The sequence below is a fragment of the Orcinus orca genome, chromosome 4, assembly GCF_937001465.1.
Source record: "Orcinus orca chromosome 4, mOrcOrc1.1, whole genome shotgun sequence".
In the NCBI taxonomy this organism is placed as follows: Eukaryota; Metazoa; Chordata; class Mammalia; order Artiodactyla; family Delphinidae; genus Orcinus; species Orcinus orca.
In genome coordinates this window covers 25,385,097-25,407,994 of record NC_064562.1, presented here as the reverse complement: position 1 = coordinate 25,407,994, position 22,898 = coordinate 25,385,097, and the positions used below count along the sequence as shown (strand labels likewise).

The following is a 22,898-nucleotide window of genomic DNA, read 5'->3' as shown; positions in this document are numbered from 1 at the left end:
AGCATCACCTGCTTCCTAGCAGAAGCAAATGCAAATCCTTTCTGAAGGAAATTTAGGTCTGCAGGTTTCCCACAGATATGCTTAGCAAAATAAATTCACAATACAAATGCACGAACACACAAGGAAACAAGCCATCAGGTGTGTGAGAAATGGTAAACACAGATTCAGACCTCCAAGGACTTCAGGTATGGAAATTACTGCATAAATAGTATAAAATATGTGTATAAAATGTTTAAAGGAATTGGAAAATAAAAAATAAAAGGAATAGGATAACAAAAAAGGAGTAAGAAGCTATTCAAATCAGATAGGCATATTTGGGGGAAAAAAGCCAAGCAGAATGTCACTTCAGCAGTGAAAAATAAAATATTGAGATTAAAAATTAAACACATAGGTTAAGCAGAAGAACTGAGAAATTAGTGAACTTGGTGACAGACCTAAAGAAATTTTACACATAAGCAAAGAAATGATAAAATAGAAAATATGAAAGAGTGGTAAAAGATAAGAAAAACAGAATGAGAAGTTCTAACTGTCTAATCAGAAACCTAAAAGGACAGAAGAAAGAGAATCGTGGAAAAACAATATTTAGGGAGATAATGATTCAGACTTTTCCATAACTGACAAAAAATATGAATCCAGAAATAAAGACTGCACAACTTCTACCAAGCAGGATAAATAAAGAAAAATCTATGTCTAGATGTCTAGACACAGGGTAGTGAACCTGCTGAACACCAAAGATATAGAAAAGATCTTAACATCAGCCAGATAGAAAAGACAGATTACCTACAAAGGAACTGCAATTAGACTGACAGCATACTTTACACAGGAACAATGGAAGCCAGGTGACAGCAAATAGTATCTCCTATGCGTTGAGAGAAACTTACTGTCAATTAAGAATTGTGAACTCAAACTGCTCCCCCCGCAAAACCCTCAATACTCATTTTCCAGAATGAGGCAAAATAAAGACACTTCAGTTAAACAAAAACTGCAAGAATTTACCATTAACAGACTTCCATGAAAAGAACTTCTAAAGGAAGGAGGAAGGAAAATGATTAGAGAAGGAAGGTCTAAGACACAAGAAGGAATGATAAAAAAAGAAGTTGGTAAACGTGTAGGAAAATGTATATAAACATTGTCTACATAGTAAGAATATTACTACTACTACTGTCTAATTTGTGAGTGTAACAACAACAAGAACAACAAAAAACCCTAAAACTTTTGGACAAAAATACCAAGAAAGTCAGAAAAGGAGTAATTTGAACTAACATCGGAAAGGGAGTGAAGACCATGATTAACTTTGGAACTTTAGAATTTAGTAAGTAAGCATTTCGATGGTAATCACTAAGAGAGTACAAAGCGTGTAACCATACCATCAGAGATGAAAAATAAATTTATCAGTCTAACACTTTTGTGATTTATGAAAAAGCATTAAGTAATAGACTTTAAATTAAACATACTAAGAAAATTCCCCCAAAGGAGACCCGATTCTTCAGGTTTCAAATGGGAGCTCAGTGTATTTATAGAATGAGGTTTCACTTACCTTACGTGGTGGCGTGGATTTCCCAGAATCTAAATCTAGATCTAGGTATTCCACTTGTTTGTCTCCTTTGGGCTTGATCATTGGGCTGTTTCCTCCATCAAGACTATTACTGCCAAAAAGATTCTGAAAGTAAAATACAACAAAATCAACTGTCAAACATTCATGAGACATACTGCTTATTACCTTGTTTGCCATCTACTCAAGCCTAAATAGTAATCTTAAGAGGACATAGCTTGAAGAAATGTCTCCTTAGAAAACTAAATAATCTTTTAGGATGGGGAAAAATAAGTAATATTTTAAAAATTGATTAAAACATAGCATAGGTAAGCAAGCTAAAAGTAGTTTGAAAAGTAAAACTTGGTTCAGACTAAGACTGGGCCATCAAGCTACAATTAACTGCAACAGTTCTTTCCTTCCTTTTTTTTTTTTTTTTTTCTGGCTGTGCCGCGCAGCTTAAGGAATCTTAGTTCCCTTACCAGGGATTGAACCCAGGCCCCCGACAGTGGAAGTGCCAAGTCCTAACCACTAGACCGCCAGGGAATTCCCAGTTGGAATAGTCTAACTCAACGCTATTAAAATGATATTTTAAAATGATATCTGTTCTCAATAACGCTATTAAAATGATATCTGTTCTCAATAACATTCTTTAACTATAGGATCCTTACAGTCCATGCTTTCAAATTAAATTTTTTAGGGATCGACCAAGATAGCGGAGTAGAAAGACCCTGAGCTCACCTCTCAAATTAAAAAAAACTTTAAAGTTCTATATTTGAGTTAAAGGCTTTCACACTAAAATCAATTTAGAATAAGTATGGTAGCTAAGGGCTATGCATACTGACTCCATTTATAAAGTCTGTTTTGTTTCAACTGCCTGGAATTTTTACCACTTAATTTTCTGTCTTCTTATCCTTTCTGTTCTAATAGGAACTGTACAACAGAAGGACTCCTCTCTAAGAAAAGAAAAAGAAAAAGAAAAAAGGAAGGGAGAGGACAGCAATGAACAACAAGAATGAAAAAGCTTGAGGCAGAAAAATGAAAAAGAAATAGGTTATTAGGAACATGAAGATCAATGCTAAATAAAAAGGAAAGGACGACGTGAACTTATGTCCCTACATGCACCCGCTACTCTGATCATGACAGTCTTCAAATGTGCTCCAACAAATGACTTGTTTCCATGCCTTGCTGCTTTTAACCTCACCTGGGAATGTTCCTGACTTCTCAGGACACTACATATTCATTAGGGACTTTCATCCCTGTGGCTTCTATCACATAGGTATTATTGTTCACATGTTAGCTTATACTTTTGAAGAAAACCGTAATGATGTAATCAACTTGACAATTTTATACTTGTTAGGATGAACAACGTTATTTGGAAACTGCATAAATCTGGTTCTGCTGATTCTTTCATATTGCTACTCCATTTTGTTTGGGTTAAACAGACTAAGCTGTGACTTAGGGAAAGGACAATTGCTAGGAAAACACTGAGTTTACTCTTGGTGAGGGGGACATGGTCTGGGTCGCATGTCCTCAGATGCAGCATGTGTGCGGCCTACTGTATATCCTACATACTGTATGCGGCATGTGTATGCAGTAGACAACCTGCGCTACTGAATGTGATGGCTCTATTTGTAGGAACAGATTTTTAAACCAAATTTATCAACTACCGCTAATAAAACATTAAAAAAATATTGACAGTAACATGTAGGGCACAAAAAATGTAAGCAAGTGTCAGTGCTCAATTAGTACAAATAGCTATCCCCTCCCCCTCTTTCTTCTAATTCATGAAAAAACTGAAATTTTTTTCTGCAAATGACTCTATATTTCATTCTCACACACAAAAAAACAAGCCAATTGCATGGTGTGTGTGTGTGTGTGAGTGTGTGTGTGTGTGTGTGCGCGCGCGTGTGTAAAATTTTGTATTCAAATGTAATGACAGAGCCCATACCTGAAATTTCCCTAATTGGAAACATCTAGAATTATTCACAGTGTTGTAGGCTACGAAAGAAACCCTTGAGTTCATATGATGTACACATTTAATCTCAGTAAGCTGTTCTTAAAGAGAATTTCTCAGAATTGCTAGTTCGACTGTACTCTGTCTAATTACTAGGACTGGAAATGTTTTCATCTTCAAGTATTGTTAAAATGTGTGTCCCTCCAAAAAAGTCTATTTGCTCTTGATCTAATCTAATCTCAACTGGGAACAGCCTGTCTCTGCATTCTAGGCTTTAACCCAGTGTTTTCCCAAAACAGTTTAGAAAAACCCTAAGATTCGAAGAGTTATTATGAAGTGTTCTGTGAATTAAAAGAAAAAATATAGTAGTACTTTGTTTTTCTAAAATTCTTGAAAAAAATATATAAAATTATTGAACATACTTTTGATGTTACAAACAATATATATGTCTTTAGTAATGATGTACTGTCACTTGAATTTCAGGCGTCACATTAAGGGTTCATTTCACGAATGCTTGACTTCGGATGTTTGTATAAAAAACAGGCAGCATCACCAATTCACTTTCATTAGACACTGCCTGCTCCATGATCACCAGTATAGGAAACAGACTGTGCTTCAACATTTCAAGGTACAGAATTTAATTTTCATTGTCCCTATAAACCAGATTTGATCCAATCCTGTTTCAACTTCTCCAAGACTAATTTTTTACCGACTTCATCAACCTGAGCATATGTTAGACCTTGTGAACTTCTATGGTTCTCCACTGATACACTAAATTCCAAGAGGTGTGGGAAATATTGCTGTAACTATTACATTCATTCCTAAGGAAAAGTTGTTTGGACTAAGATGAGCCCTTGCAGTTGGTGGCATAAGATGGAAATGGCACAGCTGACTTTTCTACTGTGAATGGCAGATGGATATTTTCACTTGGGACATTTTTGCTTATTTCTAACCCTTAGGGCCTCAGTACCTTAGAAATTCACTATCTGGTGGTTATTTAGACACCTCTACCGTGCAGGTAAAATTACCTTTCTGGCTTAGTGTTATACTATATAAAAGAACAATTTTATATCTTCCTTTCCTTTGACTTTCTGATTGTAACAGATTTTTTCTAGATTTGTCCCTTCACCTAACACCTACTCATGACAAATCATACTTTCAAACTTTCCTATTACAGGTCCTTTCCAATATTTTTATGTTTATTTACTATTTTGGGCAAAATAAAAGATTCTTTAGTATCTCAGAAAAGAATTACTTTTGTAATAAAAAAATTCATTTAACCACCTAAAGATGAAAATTGAGGGTAACATGTACTCCAAGGCAGCACTGAGGATTTACTTAGATTTTTTTTTTGCGGTACGCGGGCCTCTCACTGCTGTGGCCCCTCCCGCTGCGGAGCACAGGCTCCGGATGCGCAGGCCCAGCGGCCATGGCTCACGGGCCCAGCCGCTCCGCGGCACGCGGGATCCTCCCGAACCGGGGCACGAACCTGCGGCCCCTGCATCGGCAGGTGGACTCTCAACCACTGCCACCAGGGAAGCCCTACTTAGTCTCTTACTAGAGTCTGTTTACTATAATGAAGAAAAAAAATTAAGTTAATAAAAATAATAAAACACTACTCATCAAATGGAAAAATTACAAACCCAGAAGTGAAAGTCAGTTAATAAAAATTGCCCTACCTTGAAACATTAGTGAAAATGTTATTGATATAGTTCGTTTGTATTCTAATTCAGGATTGACATAAATATTTTAAATTATCTTATTCATTTTTGAATACTTTATGAATTTGATATTTTAAAGTTAATTAGATCAAGCATCAAATCAGTCTTTTCAAATCACTTAATTTTGTTCCCTGACAAATGGTCATGAGAAATCTGTTTCTGCCTAAAGTCCATTAAAGACATAAATTCAATGAAAAAATAGGGCTTTATATATTGAATCTCTGAACAGAATTGTTTTAAAGAAAATCAAGTCACTAAAATGTCATTCATGCCAAATTTTGACATTAGATATTTGCTTATCATATGCTGCCTGGTTGTGCCCCATGATCTGTTCTCCCCTTTCCACCGGGAAGGGGGTTTTTAGCCAGGCCCACTGTCCCTCGGTACAAAGGCTACGGTTTCCAGTCCCTTTCGTGTTTATGTGGCCAGAGGCTAAGTCCTGGTCAACAGTTTGGACTCAGCAGTTTCTGGGAACCTTCTCTATGAGGCAATTGGGCTGCATCCTTTGCTGCTTCTTCCTTCCCTCCATTCTGCAGCCTGGAATGTGAATCTGCTGGCTGGAGCATCATCTTGTTCTACTGAGCCTGTGAGCCAGACCCAGGGGACAGCAGTCTGGAGAGCGGCAAGGGGCAAGGATCCCCGAGGGCTTCTGGAACAAAAAGCTGCCACAACCACCACGGACTGACTCTCTGGAATTCTACATAGAAAGAAATAAACGTCTGCCTTAAGGCCTTGTTATTTGCTTATTTTCTGTTACTCAGAGGGGATCCTAATGCCAACTGATATACTTATCTACTAAAAAGCAAATAACAGAGCAAGCAGTGTCTCTGGTTTGAGGCAAAGCAAAAGGAAAAGATTTTTTAAAAATTAAAATTGGCTTGTATTTTTAAACATCTGAAGTATTTTCTGGCAACTACCTTTTTTCTGGGGAACATAATGCTTGCTACTATTACAAAATTCTTGGGCCTTGGGGTAATAACAGTCAGTCTGAAGTAAATCAGGTTTTAACAGGTCTTCTTTGATCTTTAAGCCCTACCTAAGGATGTATTACTGAAAGGTTATTAAAAACCCTCGGCATAAGACTGTTTCACTGAGTGTGCTGACGTGGGTCTGGAGAAATGCATTATAAAATGCTTCCAGTAAAAAGTGGTTTTTTGAATAGTTTCAAAAGTGAAGTACATCTTAAAAGAAATATAACTGGAAAATTTTGTGGTTTTTTTTTTTTTTTCCCCCCCCGCTATGCAGGCCTCTCACTGTTGTGGCCTCTCCCGCTGCGGAGCACAGGCTCCAGACGCGCAGGCCCAGCGGCCATGGCTCACGGGCCCAGCCGCTCCGCGGCATGTGGGATCCTCCCGGACCGGGGCATGAACCCGTGTCCCCTGCATCGGCAGGCGGACTCTCAACCACTGCACCACCAGGGAAGCCCAAATTTTGTGATTTTTAACTAACTTGTATCTACTTTATAGATATTAATATTACACTTTGACCCTTTATTGGTTTTAGACTTGATGATGCTGTTTTTCAAAAGCATTTTTATGTAAAGTTTCTTTTTTAAATTTTTAAAATTTATTTTATTTTTGGCTGCGTTGGGTCTTCATTGCTGCATGCGGGCTTTCTCTAGTTGCGGGGTGAGCTGGGGGTACTCTTTGTTGTGGTGCACGGGCTTCTGATTGCGGTGGCTTCTCTTGTTGCAGAGCACGGGCTCTAGGCGCGTGGGCTTCAGCAGTTGTGGCACACGGGCTCTAGAGCGCAGGCTCAGTAGTTGTGGCGTATGGGCTCAGTTGCTCCGCGCATGTAGGATCTTCCCGGACCAGGGCTCAAACCTGTGTCCCCTGCATTGGCAGGCGGATTCTTAACCACTGCGCCACCAGGGAAGCCCCCAGGGAAGCCCCCAAAAGCATTTTTAAAAAGTTGTCTTTTATCCTTTTTCCTTAAGTAAAGAAAGATGGAAGGGTAAGGTGTATGGACTGGAAGAAAGGTCTAGTGTGAATGATTCAGAAGGGTTGCTCAGGAAGAGAGACGTTAAGAGAAGATTCTACTTACTGAGTCTTCACTGGACAGGTTTGGGTTCATGGGAACATAATTCTCTTCACTGTCATGTGAGTCGCTGCTTGAAGTCGTGCTGTGCACTGAATCCGGCCGGGGAGACATGGGAAACCTGGAGGAGCTGATTACAGAGATGACCATCACAAACACACACCCTGACCAAAATTTCTCAATTCGCTTTGAAAGTAAAAATGAGTGATAGTATACATTCTTCCAGAAACATTTATGCTCACAATCATTTATTGTACGCATTTATTACTGTACAATTTATCACACACACTCAAATGCACAACTAATATTTATAGCTATTTGTAAAGGGATATTTTCTTTTTGAAAAAATTTTTGATTTTTTTACACAATTCTGAAAGGTTACTTTCCATTTACGGTTATTACAAACTATTGGCTCTATTCCCCGTGTTGTACAATATATCCTTGAGCCTATCTTACACCCAAGATGAGCTCCCACTTATCTCGTAGTGGGAGGTAGTTTGTACCTCCCACTTCCCCACCCTATTTCCAGCCCCCCCCCCCGACCCCGCCACTGGTAACTACTAGCTTGTTCTCTATGTCTTCAAGTCTGCTTCTGTAAAGGGATATCTCTGAGCATCAAAGTACCTTCTGCAGGATAAAGAAGATGTGGCACATATATATAATGGAATATTACTCAGGCATAAAAAGAAACGAAATTGAGTTATTTGTAGTGAGGTGGATGGGCCTAGAGTCTGTCATACAGAGTGAAGTAAGTCAGAAAGAGAAAGACAAATACTGTATGCTAACACATATATATGGAATCTAAAAAAAAAAAAAAAGTCATGAAGAACCTAGGGGCAAGACGGGAATAAAGACACAGACCTACTAGAGCATGGACTTGAGGACACGGGGAGGGGGAAGGGTAAGCTGGTACGAAGTGAGAGAGTGGCATGGACATATATACACTACCAAACGTAAAACAGATAGCTAGTGGGAAGCAGCCGCATAGCACAGGGAGATCAGCTCAGTGCTTTGTGACCACCTAGAGGGGTGGGTTAGGGAGGGTGGGAGGGACGGAGACGCAAGAGGGAAGAGATATGGGAACATATGTATAACTGATTCACTTTGTTATAAAGCAGAAACTAACACACCATTGTAAAGCAATTATACTGCAATAAAGATGTTTAAAAAAACCAACAACGAAGTACCTTCTGCAGAACAACGAAAAAAGTATTGCTAGTGATGTGGAGGATAAGTAGAAAGACACAGATATAAAAAGGAAGATTTAAGAATTACTATTTTAAAAAACTATATATATATATACACATACACACACACACACACACACACATGTATTCACACACGTACACATTCAACACAGGTTTGTAACTACAAACATTCTTTTCATTTCCACATATACATTTAAATGAATCTCCATTAAATAATCCCTACAAGAAACTACCGTATTTTCCAGAGCAGTAGTTCTCAGAAATTTCTAGCCTCATGAACCTTTCACACTCTTAAAATTTATTGAGAACCCCAAGGAACTTTGGTTAATATGGGTGATATCTACTGATATTTACCACATTACCTATAATAGAGAAAAATTTAAAAAGACAAGTGTACACAAATACATACACTATTAGCTGTCACAACGATAGCGTCCAATATTATGCCACCTCTGGAAAACTCCAGTGTACACTCATGAGAGAAGGAGAGTGGAAAAGCAAATGACATCTTAGTATATTCATGAAAATAGTTTTGACTTCACAGAACCCCAAAAAGGGAGGCTCCCCAGACCATCCTTTGGGAACCACTGTTCTAGTTACTCTCCATTATAATGCACAATCAAGCTAAGTATTTTAAACAAAGACTTACTCTCGAGCAAAACTCCTAGTGATGGGAGATCTTACTGGGGCTTGTAATTCTTCCCATTCTGGCAAAGGTTTTATTTCTAAAGGTGCTGGCTTGACTGAAACAAAAGAGAAAAAAAAAAAGACTTTAGCATACAGAAATTTGGAAAACAAAACAAGACCCTCTTTCTACATCTCTATTTATACATTATAGCCACTGTACACCTAGGACCAGCTTAGTTTCACACATGAAAAGAAGCACACTGATGTTATGTGATTTTTCCAAGGTCACACAGCTAAAAAATTAGTGGCAAAAGCTAAATCAGATAATGTTTCCTGATTGTTGACTGAAAGTCTAAATAAAACTTTATTATTACAACATGTTGCTTCTTAAGTAAATATTTTATGAATATAAACAATGAGAACAAGAAAGAGTAATGTGACCCAATTCCTTCATAGTTACTTGATTTGTACTTTTCATTATTTCCTTATTTTATTTTTTTCACTAATTTTATCCTCAAACACGGACATTTAATTTTCTATGTAAAAACAGTCCTCGTCATCAACATTGAAGCATCATTTATACAACTATACATATAAAATGATGTTTAGGAAGCAATAAACACAAAACTTCGCCAAAACCAAAAACTGACAAAAAGAATTAATAACCAAACCTTTTAAATTAATTCAGGCCCAGTCTGGAACCAAATAAAACAAAGCAATAATTATATCTTTATACTCAAACTCTGCTCTGAGAAAAGGCCACAATTTAACAACTGTCTCAAATTTTTAGCTTAATTTAACCAACAACATCCTTTAACAAATTAAGTAAAAATAAATGCTAATGTTCCTATTAGCTTTATTTATAAGTTGTCTTTTCTTATTTACCCTATGATTGCAGTGGACAATTAATTACTCTGCCAGTATATATTCCACAGAGCTCTTCGCCCTTAAAGTAAGACTCAGTTTTCAGAAATTCATGACATGAGCAAAAGAACTTCAACAATATTATTTGTTAATATTCATTATATTTTAGGATACTATTTAAACATATTAGGTAAATATTTTAGTTACACGTCATCCTGCCACTCTAAAGAAAAAGTCTTCATTTTTTCCAGGCATCCCTCCTCTAGTCTTTGTGCATATATGTGTACATTGAATCAACCAAGTTATAATTACCTTCCAACTATAAAATAGGTAGTCATTTTAAAGGATTACGTAGATTCTCTGGGGTTTATGCCGAAGTATTTTTGGCAACTCAAATACAAAAAAATTCAATGAGATTTTCTGAAGGCTACGTTGATTTAAGTTTGAGTTAAAATAATTTTGCTCACCTATACACTTAAAATGGACATGTACAGAATGCTGTGCTCACTTGCAAGTATTTCTTTAACTCTGATGTTTGCACTTTTTTTAAAACACAGAGGCTAAGAGCTGCTTAGCTGTCAAATTCTAAGTAATGGCATAAAATAATGAATCCATGGAAATGATTATATATTGTCTCAGAACAGAATATATACATTATACATAAATACAGGAGACAACTGGAACTCACAAGCATCTCACAAGCTTAAAGAAAACACTCTATTGATGTCTAAAAGGTTAAAAGAATAATGCAAAAGGAAAAGACTGAATATCATATATTATCAAATATTTAACATGCTGCTGTTAATGGCATAACAAATATACTCGCTGTATATTATGGGAAGCATTCACTTTAGAAATTACGCGCTGGGAAGTTTTATTTACAACAAAATAGTATTTAAGGCTCTTCTCCTTTACTTTTAAAGGAAACAACATCACAGAATACATAAATTCCCAACACCCCATCCAGCATGCGGTGCTAAAGTACATACCCTTTCTTCTTGTAGCAAAGTCACCTATGGTTTGTGAATCAGTTCGCTCTAAACCATGGGGTTTGGGTCTTAAAATTTTAGGACTTTGACCTAATTGGTAAAAAGAAGACTTTCTTAATATAATGTTATTTTTTTAATTGGAAAAAAAATGGATTCTGTAAAAAAGCAACAGAGCCCTGAGCAGACATGTTACATCTCAAAAGCATAAACAAAAGTTTGTTTGTGGAGACTATTTCAGTCTGGCTATGCATATCATTCATGCTCAATACCATGGGAACGCCGAAGCTGCATGCAACAACGTAATAAGCAAACTGTTATAAAAGATGGTAGGGTTTTAGTGGCATAACTTCTTGGTTAGTTGTTACCTTTATTTGGAGGAAGAGAGGAAAAACATGTGTCATGTTAGTTACTCTTCTAACATGCCTTAGAAAACTGGATCCAATAAAAAATTATAAAACCTCTCAGTCAGATCGCAAGTACATCTTTTCTTTGAAGTCTGGTGTCTCATACGAAAGTACCAAGGCCTACTTTCTTAACTTGATGGAGGTGTTTTAAAAACCTTAATCTGACTACTCCTTCACCACCTGAAAGCGCCCTTCTAGAGAAGTTCTATTGATACAATGTCTGCTACTCCAAAGTCAAAACCAAGACCAGCATTTCTTTTCCCTGAACACTCAGTGGTTGCCCCCGTGACACCATTTTGCAAGGATTAGATGTCTAGATTCTGGAACTGCTGACTGTCTAGCTTTAATTTGAGAATTGGAAAGTATAAATTCAGTTGCCATCTTTTTTTTTTTTTTCCGTTTAATCTCTGTTATGTACTAGTACTGCTGAAAAGCCTTAAGAAAAGTACAGGTTTAATACCCAGCAGCTGGCCTCATACTTTTTCCCACTGGAAGCCTGGATGCCAGAGTAGCAATATCATTTCAATCAGGAATTTAAACTACTTCATTCTCAATGGCACCAAATTCTCTTTTTCCTTGGCATGTACAAAACTGAGTTGACATCTATTAGATGGAAAATAATATTAGAGTTCGCTGATTTAATGCTGATCTCTAGCACCTTATTGACCAAAATCTACAAGTTCTGGAAAATGTGATTTTCTAGCTTATAAAACATGAAAATTTCCTAACTCTCTCAAGTACTCTCAAGGGTACCCCTTGGCACTCTTCACAGAAAGATACCATATTAAGTGAATTTTTTAATAGTGCATTTATAAAATTTCCATGTATTTTCTACTCCATGCAAAACTTAAGCCCGAGTTTAGGACAAACGCCTCAAGGTGAAAATGTTGCCCTGAATTGAACCCAGTCGCTCAGGCATTTTGGTAGCTTCATTTCTTTGTTATTTTTACTGCCTGGCTCAATTTGACATTTATGTTCCAGACAGAAATGAAAGTGATACTCAAATGATGGCTCAGTATTACTTATGAGGAGAGAAAGGAAAAAAAGTCCAAGGTGTATGTACTTCTCCTCTGCTGCCTAGAGGCAAATACTGGAATGCTTCTCTAATTACTTAAGTGCCACAATAAAGGGTATGAGATAAGACTAAAGCAGAGGCAGCAAATGAACCAACTCTGGGGATACACTGATTCTCAAATTCTAAGAGTCAACAGTGTTAAATAACTCACTTGAGCCTCAGCTTTTAAATCCAAGACAGTTACAAGGAGGCTTCAGCTAGATTAGGTTTGAACAAAGAAAGCGACCTGACGCATTTCTTTAGCAAAGAGCACCCCATTGTGCTTTAACCCTCAGGGGTTAAAACAATCTCACCCGGGGCTGTCAATCTCTGGATCATGTGATCTGCTCCCTCATTAGGAGCACAACTTGGTAAATCTTAACCTCTGGTTCAGATCTCCCCTAAGATCCTTATTGGCATACCTACAAAGTCACCCCACATGGAGGTTCTGTAGGCTTTCACACTGCATGTTCGAAATGGAATTTATCTTCTGGGACCCACCACACCTGCTTTGTTTCCTCTGTCTGCAGTTGCCATAGCAGATCTCTTAAGAGTTACTCTAGATTCCACGTTCTCTCTGATTTCCCTTTATCAATTTTACTTTCTATTTATAATGGCAATCGTTTGTTTTCATTTATCCAAGAAAATTAAAGAATCTGTAAGTCTGAAGTCCTGGCTTCCTTTTTTTAATGTGCACTGCACTTACCTGGTTTGTTTTTCTGAAAGTGAACTCACACGGTATGGCTAAATGACCTCCACTTACACTCCAAGTGGCCTCCAAACTTGTAAAAATCACTCACTCTAGGTCTCCAAGTGGAGGCAGCTATTTCGAGTCAGGACAGGGACTTTTGTTATGCCTTCCTGTCTGATCATCTCTAAAGCAAGGCGTCAAGAACCCTAGGTTTGGAACACCGGGCAAAGCACTCTTTAAAGAAGATGCTGACAAAAAGTGTGATTTTATAACAGTTTGCATTAAAAAATACCATTTTTCCCCTATGGTATCCTTAAATCTTAGAATGAGCTTTCTAGGGGCCGACCTGATTATGTTACTTGCCTACATAAAACCCTTTAATGGTGTTCTCAGAATAAAGCCCAAACTCATTAGCATGGATTATAAAACCCCCAGGAGCTGGCACCTGCCAGGCATTTGGCATTCATTCCTGCATTCATACTTTCCTCCCTCCCACCCAAGACTCTGAGCCAGTCCCCTCTTTTTAAAGGATCTGGGTATGCTGTTTATTCTGATAGAAGATCCTCTATCATCATTTCATTGCCACTCACCCTCTGAGATTCTCCTCAGAGGAGACAGCCTGCAGGGCCAAGAGCTAACCTCAACCACAAGCCCCCATCTGTGCTAATTATGATAATGTGTTTACTTTTCCACTTTCCCACTAAATGGGAGCTTCTTTAGAGAAGCCACCTGTCCTTCCTTGGGTTTCCAGACCCCAGACCTATCAGAGGGTACATCCTATAACTGGGAGGCCCTTCAATCTGTTTTGATGAGCTGCGGTTCTCTTAAAGCTTAATCTGATGGTGGTGTTTAATCTGATCAATGTCATAACTTTGTGTTTGCCTTTGAAGGAAAAAAAAGAAAAAAAGCAACTGAATGTTGTTTCAAAAGTTGATCATTCCAGATATGGTCAAGGCAGTCATACGAGGTCATGCTTCAAAGAAGCAGATGCAGTCCTTTTTGAAAAGTCCATACACGATTATTATTTTAATAGGTATTGCTTACATAAATTCAACTCAAAGTGGAAAATTTATTTTCTCTATCATTATAGGTCTAACTTAGCCTAAATTATTCACTTATCTGAAGTTTCACAGATGATGCTACTATTTCCAGTAGGCATCTCAGAAATCAAGAAAGAAGAAAAATAATTCACAACATTATCCTCTGCTAATTCCAAGGAGCAATCAAGGTAGCACACTGAAAAACTTTTACACTTGTTTGAATAGTCTCATTGTATAAAGGGGACTATAATAATGATAATTATATTGGAAGGTCAGGAATATTTGGGTAAAAAAACCCGCACGTACAGGCTGTGCTGTAAAAATGCACTCTGTACTCATTTCCTTTAAACTGTAACCACCAACCCAAAAATCTGACTTGAGAGTCAAACTTTAATACTTGTTTATTAAAATCTAGCTATATTTACTGGTATCATTTATCCATCTTCCAAACATTTATTATAGTATAAAAGTAGTTTTTCAAAAGCATGTTAATTTAATTTAATTTTTTTTATTTTTGCGGTACGCGGGCCTCTCACTGTTGTGGCCTCTCCCATTGCGGAGCACAGGCTCCGGACGCGCAGGCTCAGCGGCCATGGCTCACGGGCCCAGCCGCTCCGCGGCATGTGGGATCTTCCCGGACCGGGGCATGAACCCGTGGTCCCCTGCATCAGCAGGCGGACTCTCAACCACTGCGCCACGAGGGAAGCCCAAAAGCATGTTAATTTTTAATCGCTTTCAAAAAACTTCTTTAGAAGCTCTCTTGAGCAAATATTTATAGCAAAGATACCAAAAAGATCCACCTAGGGAAGCTTCTCGACTGGTCTTCTGGATCCTTCCTACAGCAAAGTGAAGATCCAGCAGGACCTGAAGATATTTTAACCACATGAACATACGAAAACACCAGAAGTAACCTCGCACTGCTTTTTTAAAACCAATACAATAACTAATGGTCAGATCTACTGCAGAAAGCCATGAATGGACAAAGCCAAACAAAACAAAATATAAAGACAGTATATCTGAGGCTTGAACAGCTGCTATATCACGTTAGAAAGAGAGTGAATGGGCCCAGTTAAATGCACAGATGAAATCTGGTAGATTTATGCAAAGACTTACTTTAAGAGAAATCACAATATCTTATAGAAATGTTCCAAACTTTACAAAGTTGCTTTTCCATTAAAATATAAAAGTTTCAGTTGAAGTAATCAAAACAGAATTTGTCCTGCATTTCCAATGACTCATCTGCTTTCCTAATATTTAACACAGTACATGTAAATTATGATTTTCTCCTCTGTTAATATACACAAGATACGGTTCAGGACAAATACTATTGTGACAGAAATAGTATGGGTGAAAATATAGCTACCACAGTTGGGTGATTGGGTAAAGTGTCCATGAAAATACATTGAATGTAAGTGTTTAAAACATGCACGTATTTCTGCAGCTTCAATTACTCAGAAGTATTTGAAAAACTCATGTGTACTACTAACTACAGCAGCTGACATCTATAATTGGGGGTATAAACAAGACTAGAATGTCACTCATTTATTGTAGACCCTTCCCAAGAAGATGATCACAGAAACCAGTTATACTGGGTGTTGAGTTAGTTATATTGAGTTTTAGAACTAATCAAGCCATATTTTATAGAATAAGGTTTGCTTATTATGAGATTTAGTTAATAAGAGATATTAGAACAATAGACAGACTTATGTATCTGATGTCACAAAATTTGAAATGAAAACAGACTCATCAGATGCTATGCACCATGAGAAGAATTTCAGGATGAAATAAGACATCTGTTTTACGGTTTAAGTTTTTATGGATAAACTTTGCTCCAAGATCTGAATTTGGGTTTTAAAATGTTTTTCTCGAATAGCTATAACTTTCTAAAGTGACTTGACAAAGTTTGCCTTGCAATATTAGATACTTTCTCATGCCTTCTCTTGTATCATATTTATTTTAAAAAGTAGAGTAATAAGAAAAGCAACCCACCCCCTTTTTTTTTTATAACTAAGACTTTAAGTAACTTCTTTACTGTTTTGCTAAACCTATTATTCTCCTTGAATTTGCCAAAAACTATGTGGAAATTTTATTCTGGGTGCTTTTTCAGTTCATTTTGTATCTAAGCAATGATACCAAATCAGTAATCTGGCCCATGAGCTCAAGATTGTCTTTCAATAGCTCAGTTAATTTTTTAAAGACTAAACAGAATCTCCAAAAGTAACCAAGGAACCTACTTTGTTCTGTTCTACAGTAGGGTCACCATTGGTTGGTTTAGAGGACTAGGACAGTCTCTCATGTACTAGAATATATAGTACTTTCACTATATATTTACATAGGGAGGTTTAATTACACATGTATGCAATATATATGATGTATAATACACATGCCATTTTATTATGCTGCCTACATAAAATAACATATACTACAATATGAGGGTACGTGAACTCTGTCAGACCTAGATGATACTAAAGGCATTTCATTACGATCCTAAAACTTTCCAACATGTAAATAGGGACCTTTTCTGATTCTGCATTGCGCTTACCACGTGAAACCATTAACTGTGAAATATACTGGGAATTTTCAAACTGTGTTAAGCAGATCCTGAAGGGAGGAAGGAGAGGCAGGGGAGCAAAGCCGCAAGGACTCAGAGCTCCATGCATCACCCACAGCACACCATGACCATATTTATGTGGGGACCTCAAGATATAAAACGGTTACGTTTGGTGTCAAAAACTAGCGATCTGCTGCCAACATGCGCTAATTACAGGAAAAGAAGGAGAGAACCAGTTTCGCATTAAAATGAGGGTTTCGATGTTTCAAGTACTTCCTGACACTTGTATCTTAATCCTTCCACCCTCTGTGGGCTCAATTATAAACCTATACATGTCCAAACATACTTTTGTGTGTTGTATGCAAAGAAGAAAATGACGAGGGATGTCTAAATAGATTTAAAAACAAATGAGGACCAAGAGAAACAAAAGGAAAAGTTATCACCTAAAAAGCCTGGGATGCTCACACTGTTTCTAAAATAGCCAGCCCTGATCATGGCTCTGCTGCTGGGGCCTCTGGGGTGACCGGGGGTGCGACCATCCTTCCAGCTGTCCGAGCAAAGATGAGCCCTTGACCCAACAGCAGCCAGCACGTGGGCTCGCCTGCAATCTACAATCTGTCTTGTGGCCTGATGTGGACAGACAAACGAGACCAATCAAACTTTCCCTGAGCGATCTGGAGTGAGTCAATAATGAACAAGGCAATTAGCAGCAGGTGTGGAAGCTGCGAGGGCCCATAAAAAGGAGGCACGGGGCGGAATCGAGGCCACGCAGGGGCATCAGAGGCCAAAGCTCTCTGACAGCAGAAAGCCGGAAAGTAGAGGATGCAGCGTAAAGGAAAACAGGAAAGAAGGAAAGAATGTGAGGGAGAGCAAAGCAGGATCAAAGAGTTTCCAGAGGACAGAAATGCAGGGAGAGCAGGACAAAGTGACAGCCTCCCAGGAGTGTCTCAGTTGCCGCTAACGTTCTCTTTTCATTTACTTTCTTAAAAGCAAAACAAAACAAAACTCATTTTCTTAAGATACTCTGAGTCTCAGTCTCTGTCCCCCACACCGGGAACTTAATTAGAATGACTATTAATGATCCAAGCCCAGGTTAATGAGAAATTGATGCAAACATTACATGCTTTTTAAAAACAGCTACATAGAGCATACGAGACTCTTCAAATGCGCTGAATTCCCCAGAAATTGTGCCACGCATCTCACAGCCGATACACTAACTTTCTTGGTTGTCGAGATTCAATCACACTTGCAGCCTGCGGCAACACAGCTGGCTGGCTGGGGTTTAGCCACTTGAACCCAAATTTCAAAAACTTGGGTACATATTACCAGATTGGCTGAAAAGTTTCTTTTACACTGAGTTCTTAACCAACCATGCCACCTTAGAATTTAATGTTACTTATGAAGGCCAGTATGAAAGAATAGACTAGAAGCATTTGTTTACACCCCAGCAAAGGCAGAATCATTTTTAAAAAGTTGTTATATGCACAGAATGCAAAGAGTATACAAGCAACCTTACTGTTCTTAATGAATCGTGGCAAGTGCACTAATAATCTCAAGTCTGATTTGATATTAAATACTCTGGAGGAGAGGTTACAAAAGACCAGCCAAAGACCATATCTAGCTTGTAAAAGTCTGTGGTACGGTCTGCAATGTTTTGTTTTTTTTTAAATAATTAAACTAGCTGGTAGAACTTAAAAATCAAAAGAAAATACATATAAAAACCCCCAAATTTTTGACTTCTTTTGATAATCAGAAGATTTTCCTCTAGGGGGCCCATGTTAGTTTCACAAGTCCACAAAGGATTGTAGCCAGGCAGTAATTAGTGACTCCATTTGGCCGGGCCAAGGGCATTCCAGTCTCTCCTAATTATCTCCTGTTGCTTGCCAATCCTTGTGAATAGTTTAGTTTGTAACCTCTGCTCCAGAGATAGGAGTCTTAAAAAAATCTCACCTGGGCATCAACGTATGACATAATAATTATTAATCTATACACAGCACTACTACTTTACTTAAACAAGCTGGTAACTTAGGTAATATGAAATACTTCTGAATTTCTAGTCCCGATTCTGTTTTGGATTTAACGATAGTTAAATGCAGATCTCAACTGGCAACCCCCGGCCCTTTTACCATGCCACGCTCTCCTTACCTTTTCTGTCTGGCTTGAGGTTCCGATCCACGGGGGGTGGTTCACAGTCTGCAACAGGAACTGGCCTTCTAGGAGGGGTCTTCGGGCTGGACCTGAAGCCCATATGAGCGGGAGGAGGCACTTGCATTCCAAATGAAGAAAAATCAAATGTCCCCGGAGTCATTGGCACATAATTTGCTTCCTGAATTGGTTCCGTGAAACTGCTGGAATGTTGTCGTGGAGGAGAGTTGGGATTCATGGGGACATAATTTTCATCCGGTTCTTCGCTTGATACACTCCCCACTGTCAATACATTTTTGATTTTCTAAAACACACATACATTTCTTTTAATAAAGAAGAACTACTGTCAAACAGGAAAACACAATTGTAAGTTATGCCTATTCACGTGGATCTGAAGGGACTTTTTTTCAGGATCTCATTTAGTCTCAGGGTCCTAAGTGCGAAGGTTTTGACAGTGAAATACACTTGATGATGCCAAGGTCAATTATACTTACAAAGTGGTTGTGGAAGCCTTCGAGTGAACTAGATCTATCAGTTGGAAATGTTCGTGGAATATCATAGCAGTCTTGAGAACTAGCATCTAAAACAGAGAATAAACTATCAATATTTCTCCCCATCTTTGCCAGTCCCCAGAGTAATCAGGAATGACCTTCTCTCTCTCTCTTTTCATATATGCATGCATGCACACACACAGATCTTAAAAAGGATGCTCACAGAATAACATCTTGAATTGAAACATTAAGCCACTAGAAAATGCAGACATTTATTCATATGCTAACCAGTAGCAGTATTTTTTTTTTTGCGGTACACGGGCCTCTCACTGCTGTGGCCTCTCCCGCTGCGGAGCACAGGCTCCGGACGCGCAGGCTCAGCGGCCATGGCTCACGGGCCCAGCCGCTCCGCGGCATGTGGGATCCTCCCGGACCGGGGCACGAACCCGTGTCCCCTACATCGGCAGGCGGACTCTCAACCACTGCGCCACCAGGGAAGCCCCAGTACCAGTATTTGATTATGACAGTGAGATGGGTTATTTAAAGATGGAGAGAAGAAATACTTCTGTTTTCTTATCTTTTGCACCCTTGGGTATAACTTATATCTCACTAACTTATAACCACCTCAAGACACATTACAGCCATTTCGAGAAAGAAGTTAGAAATTGGTGTTAAATGGCTAAATAAGTATTGACGTAAGTACCATCCACAAGGCATCAAATCTTTAACTTCTTTAGAACAGCTGGATAACTCTACCACAAAATCCAGAAGTGTCAGATGTAGTTTTTAGGGTGGGTGCCTTTTAAACTTGGGCTTTTTATTTTCAGGACTTTAGGACCCTCAGAGGCTAACCCAGACTCAATTTTTCTCCTCTCAGAGTCTATAACTTTTGGCAGGCTCTAGGAAGATGGTACAGGAGTCAGTGAAGTGGCTAAGGGGTAAGGGGAGAGAAGATTCAGAGCTTTAAAAATAAATAGAATCAAACAAACAAAAAGCAGAATGACCCGATTGCAACTGAATATCACCTGGTAGACATAACGTAAAAACCGTTGATCTGGGAAGGAAGGAAACAGAGCCCAACAGATGTGACACAGAAGCGGCCGTAATAGGACACAAATACGGGAAAGGGTATGACTGGGAAAGGCTTTGCGGCTGGTCCATTTCCTGTGTCTCTTCCCCATTGGGTCTGCTCACCCAGGATGTAGAGGAAGTGAGAGAGAGTGGTGCACACTCCCTGAGGCAGGGAAGTATTACTAAGGCTATACTTCTTAGGGATGAAAATCTCCTCGTCTTTCTCCCTTCCACCACAACATGTACACAGGCACACGCTGCCTGCACAAACACACTTCCTGGGATCTACTGAGGCTCTGACAGCTTCGCTACCCGAGTGGGTAACTGCAGCGCTGAAGAAAAAAGGGACTGCCATTTAATGTCACACTAAGCGTCCAAGAACAAATACTCAGAAAAAGAGATTTTCTATCATTAACCTCTAAGCCAGGAAAAGCCAACTGGAGCTGACCTTTTCGCAATTTGTTCAAATCCACAGTGGAAATGGTATTACTACGGGACGGTGGCACCCCTGCTGTCGGGATACAGTAACTACTGTCAGTGTCAGAGGCTGTGCGTGTGATGCTACACGTGTCCACAGGAGATCGGTCATGAGCTGGATGCGGTTTCGGTGGCCGAGGTGGAGGAATATCTGGAATAGTGTCTAGCTTTGACGTCTGCCCCAAGGTTCCTTCTGGAAATGTTCGTGGAATCTGATAAGTATTACCAGGTGTTGGAGGAATGTCATAACTAATAGATACATGCCTCATTTGAGGCTCTACACTCGAGGTCCCGGATGGGGTATTAAAAACATAGAGCTCTCCGTCGGCTTCGGTACTTGAAGGAGACACCTTTGGTAAGACGTCATGGGAGTGACTTCTGGGCAGGTTATAAAGGCTGGAGTCTACGGAAATGGATGCAGCCCGAGACGGTGGAGAGTCATACATCATCTGCTGCTGGAAAAAGCCATTCACTCCATGTTTGCTCTGGGAGGAAGCAGGATTTTTATGAGAAGGGACGTTATCATTGCAGTCTGTCTCCGAAGGGGTGGATTTTGCAGAATCAGCATGCGTTCTAAATAAAAATTGTTAATGACAGAAAACACGGTGAAGACCGAAGACTACATTTTAATAAATATATTTCTAGCTTAGCAATCAAACTCCATGGTTTTTTCATTCAAGTTTTTGGTGTGTGTGACCCATCTGATTGAAAGCGCGAATGTTCCTGAGTTTTTATGATTATACACCAGATAACAAAACCGCCACCACAAAACCAAAAGCATTCTCCCTAATCTTGTTCTGTACCTGTCCACACCCCCCAACTCCACCTAGTAAGTCCACACGTAAAACCACAATCCCTGAAGCACTGTAATTAGAAAGGTACAAAACTTGGAGGAAGATAAATGATTAAGGCACAAGACACCAGGAAAAGCACTTCCTCTGAAAAGCATGCAAAAACCTCGTGCCAACAGTTTATCAAGGTGATCCATTGCTCTTTAGCCCACCTGTGGCAACTCTGTTGTTCTGATAAATGAAAAATCTAATGATTACCTGGTATTGAATAAATTCAATGTGATCTACAAGGAGGTGGCAACTTGATAGGTTTTGTGTATCTTCTTTTCTATTTATTTTCTTTAACAAATATTTAGCCAATACTATGAAAAGAATCAAAATACAAAGCAAGGAGTTAGCCAACTCCAAACAATAATTCACCTTGAGAAATCTCATTAGAGTGTATTTTATGCTTTGGGTACATTTTTGATCTCTGTATTTTGTGGTATCACGAAATTTGGGAATAAGTCAAAATGAAGCTACCAATACCCGAACGCTGGTCCTCCCTTAAGGCTAAACAAGATACCTTAACTACCTATGTGTGTTGTCCAAAGTCCTGTAGGAATTTAAACTCAATATTTAAAACAAATAACTTGTGATAGTTTTTTTTTTAAGGGCACATCTCTCTGATTTCTTGGTAACATCTGGCGCTGTGTATTGCATTTATTCACTGAAACTCTCCCCCGCGAGTATCCGAGGACCTTTATTGCAATATCCTGACTTTCCTTGTTCCTCACTGATTATGCCCTTGTTTCACTGACTGCCTCTTTCTTCCTGTCTCTCCAACCTGGAAATGGCCAACAGAAATCAGTCCTCTAAGTCTTTACAGCACACACCATTAAAAACTCCTCCTTTCCCGTTAACTTCCCCTTCTACTGAATGCTGACAACTGCTATCTTCTCACCAAACTCCGAGTTCTGTATTTACAAACGGTTCAAACGTATTGCTACTTGGTTATCCCAGTGTTCCCTTGCTCATGTATACCAAACTAAACTCAACTTACTTCTCACATTGGTGGTCCTTTCTGACTTGCCATGAAATGTCTTTATCCCAGATTCTCTAAACTCAAAATCGAATCAACTTGGATTCATTCTCTTTGATCACCACCATCACTTGGGCACAAAGTGCTTCTTTCTAGCCAATCGCCCATTCCCCGACTCTGTTCCCACTGTTACCACCCCAAGTTCAGGTCCGTATCTCTGCTGAGATC

At 38.9% G+C, this 22,898-nt stretch overlaps 1 protein-coding gene across 8 annotated transcripts in view; it reads right to left on the bottom strand.

The window, feature by feature from the left end:
- GAB1 (GRB2 associated binding protein 1) overlaps positions 1–22,898 on the bottom strand; it is a 127,571-nt gene that overhangs the window by 5,235 nt on the left and 99,438 nt on the right. For 6 of the 8 annotated variants that reach the window (XM_049709527.1, XM_004263597.4, XM_049709531.1 and 3 more), the window contains 7 exons: positions 20,830–21,431; positions 19,314–19,399; positions 18,820–19,123; positions 10,935–11,024; positions 9,104–9,197; positions 7,253–7,376; positions 1,538–1,660 (listed from right to left, as the gene is read on the bottom strand). In XM_049709527.1, coding sequence (XP_049565484.1) covers positions 1,538–1,660; positions 7,253–7,376; positions 9,104–9,197; positions 10,935–11,024; positions 18,820–19,123; positions 19,314–19,399; positions 20,830–21,431 — 1,423 coding nt within the window. The remainder of the gene's footprint in view (positions 1–1,537; positions 1,661–7,252; positions 7,377–9,103; positions 9,198–10,934; positions 11,025–18,819; positions 19,124–19,313; positions 19,400–20,829; positions 21,432–22,898) is intronic. The other 2 variants (XM_049709528.1, XM_004263598.3) reach the window with 1 other exon arrangement.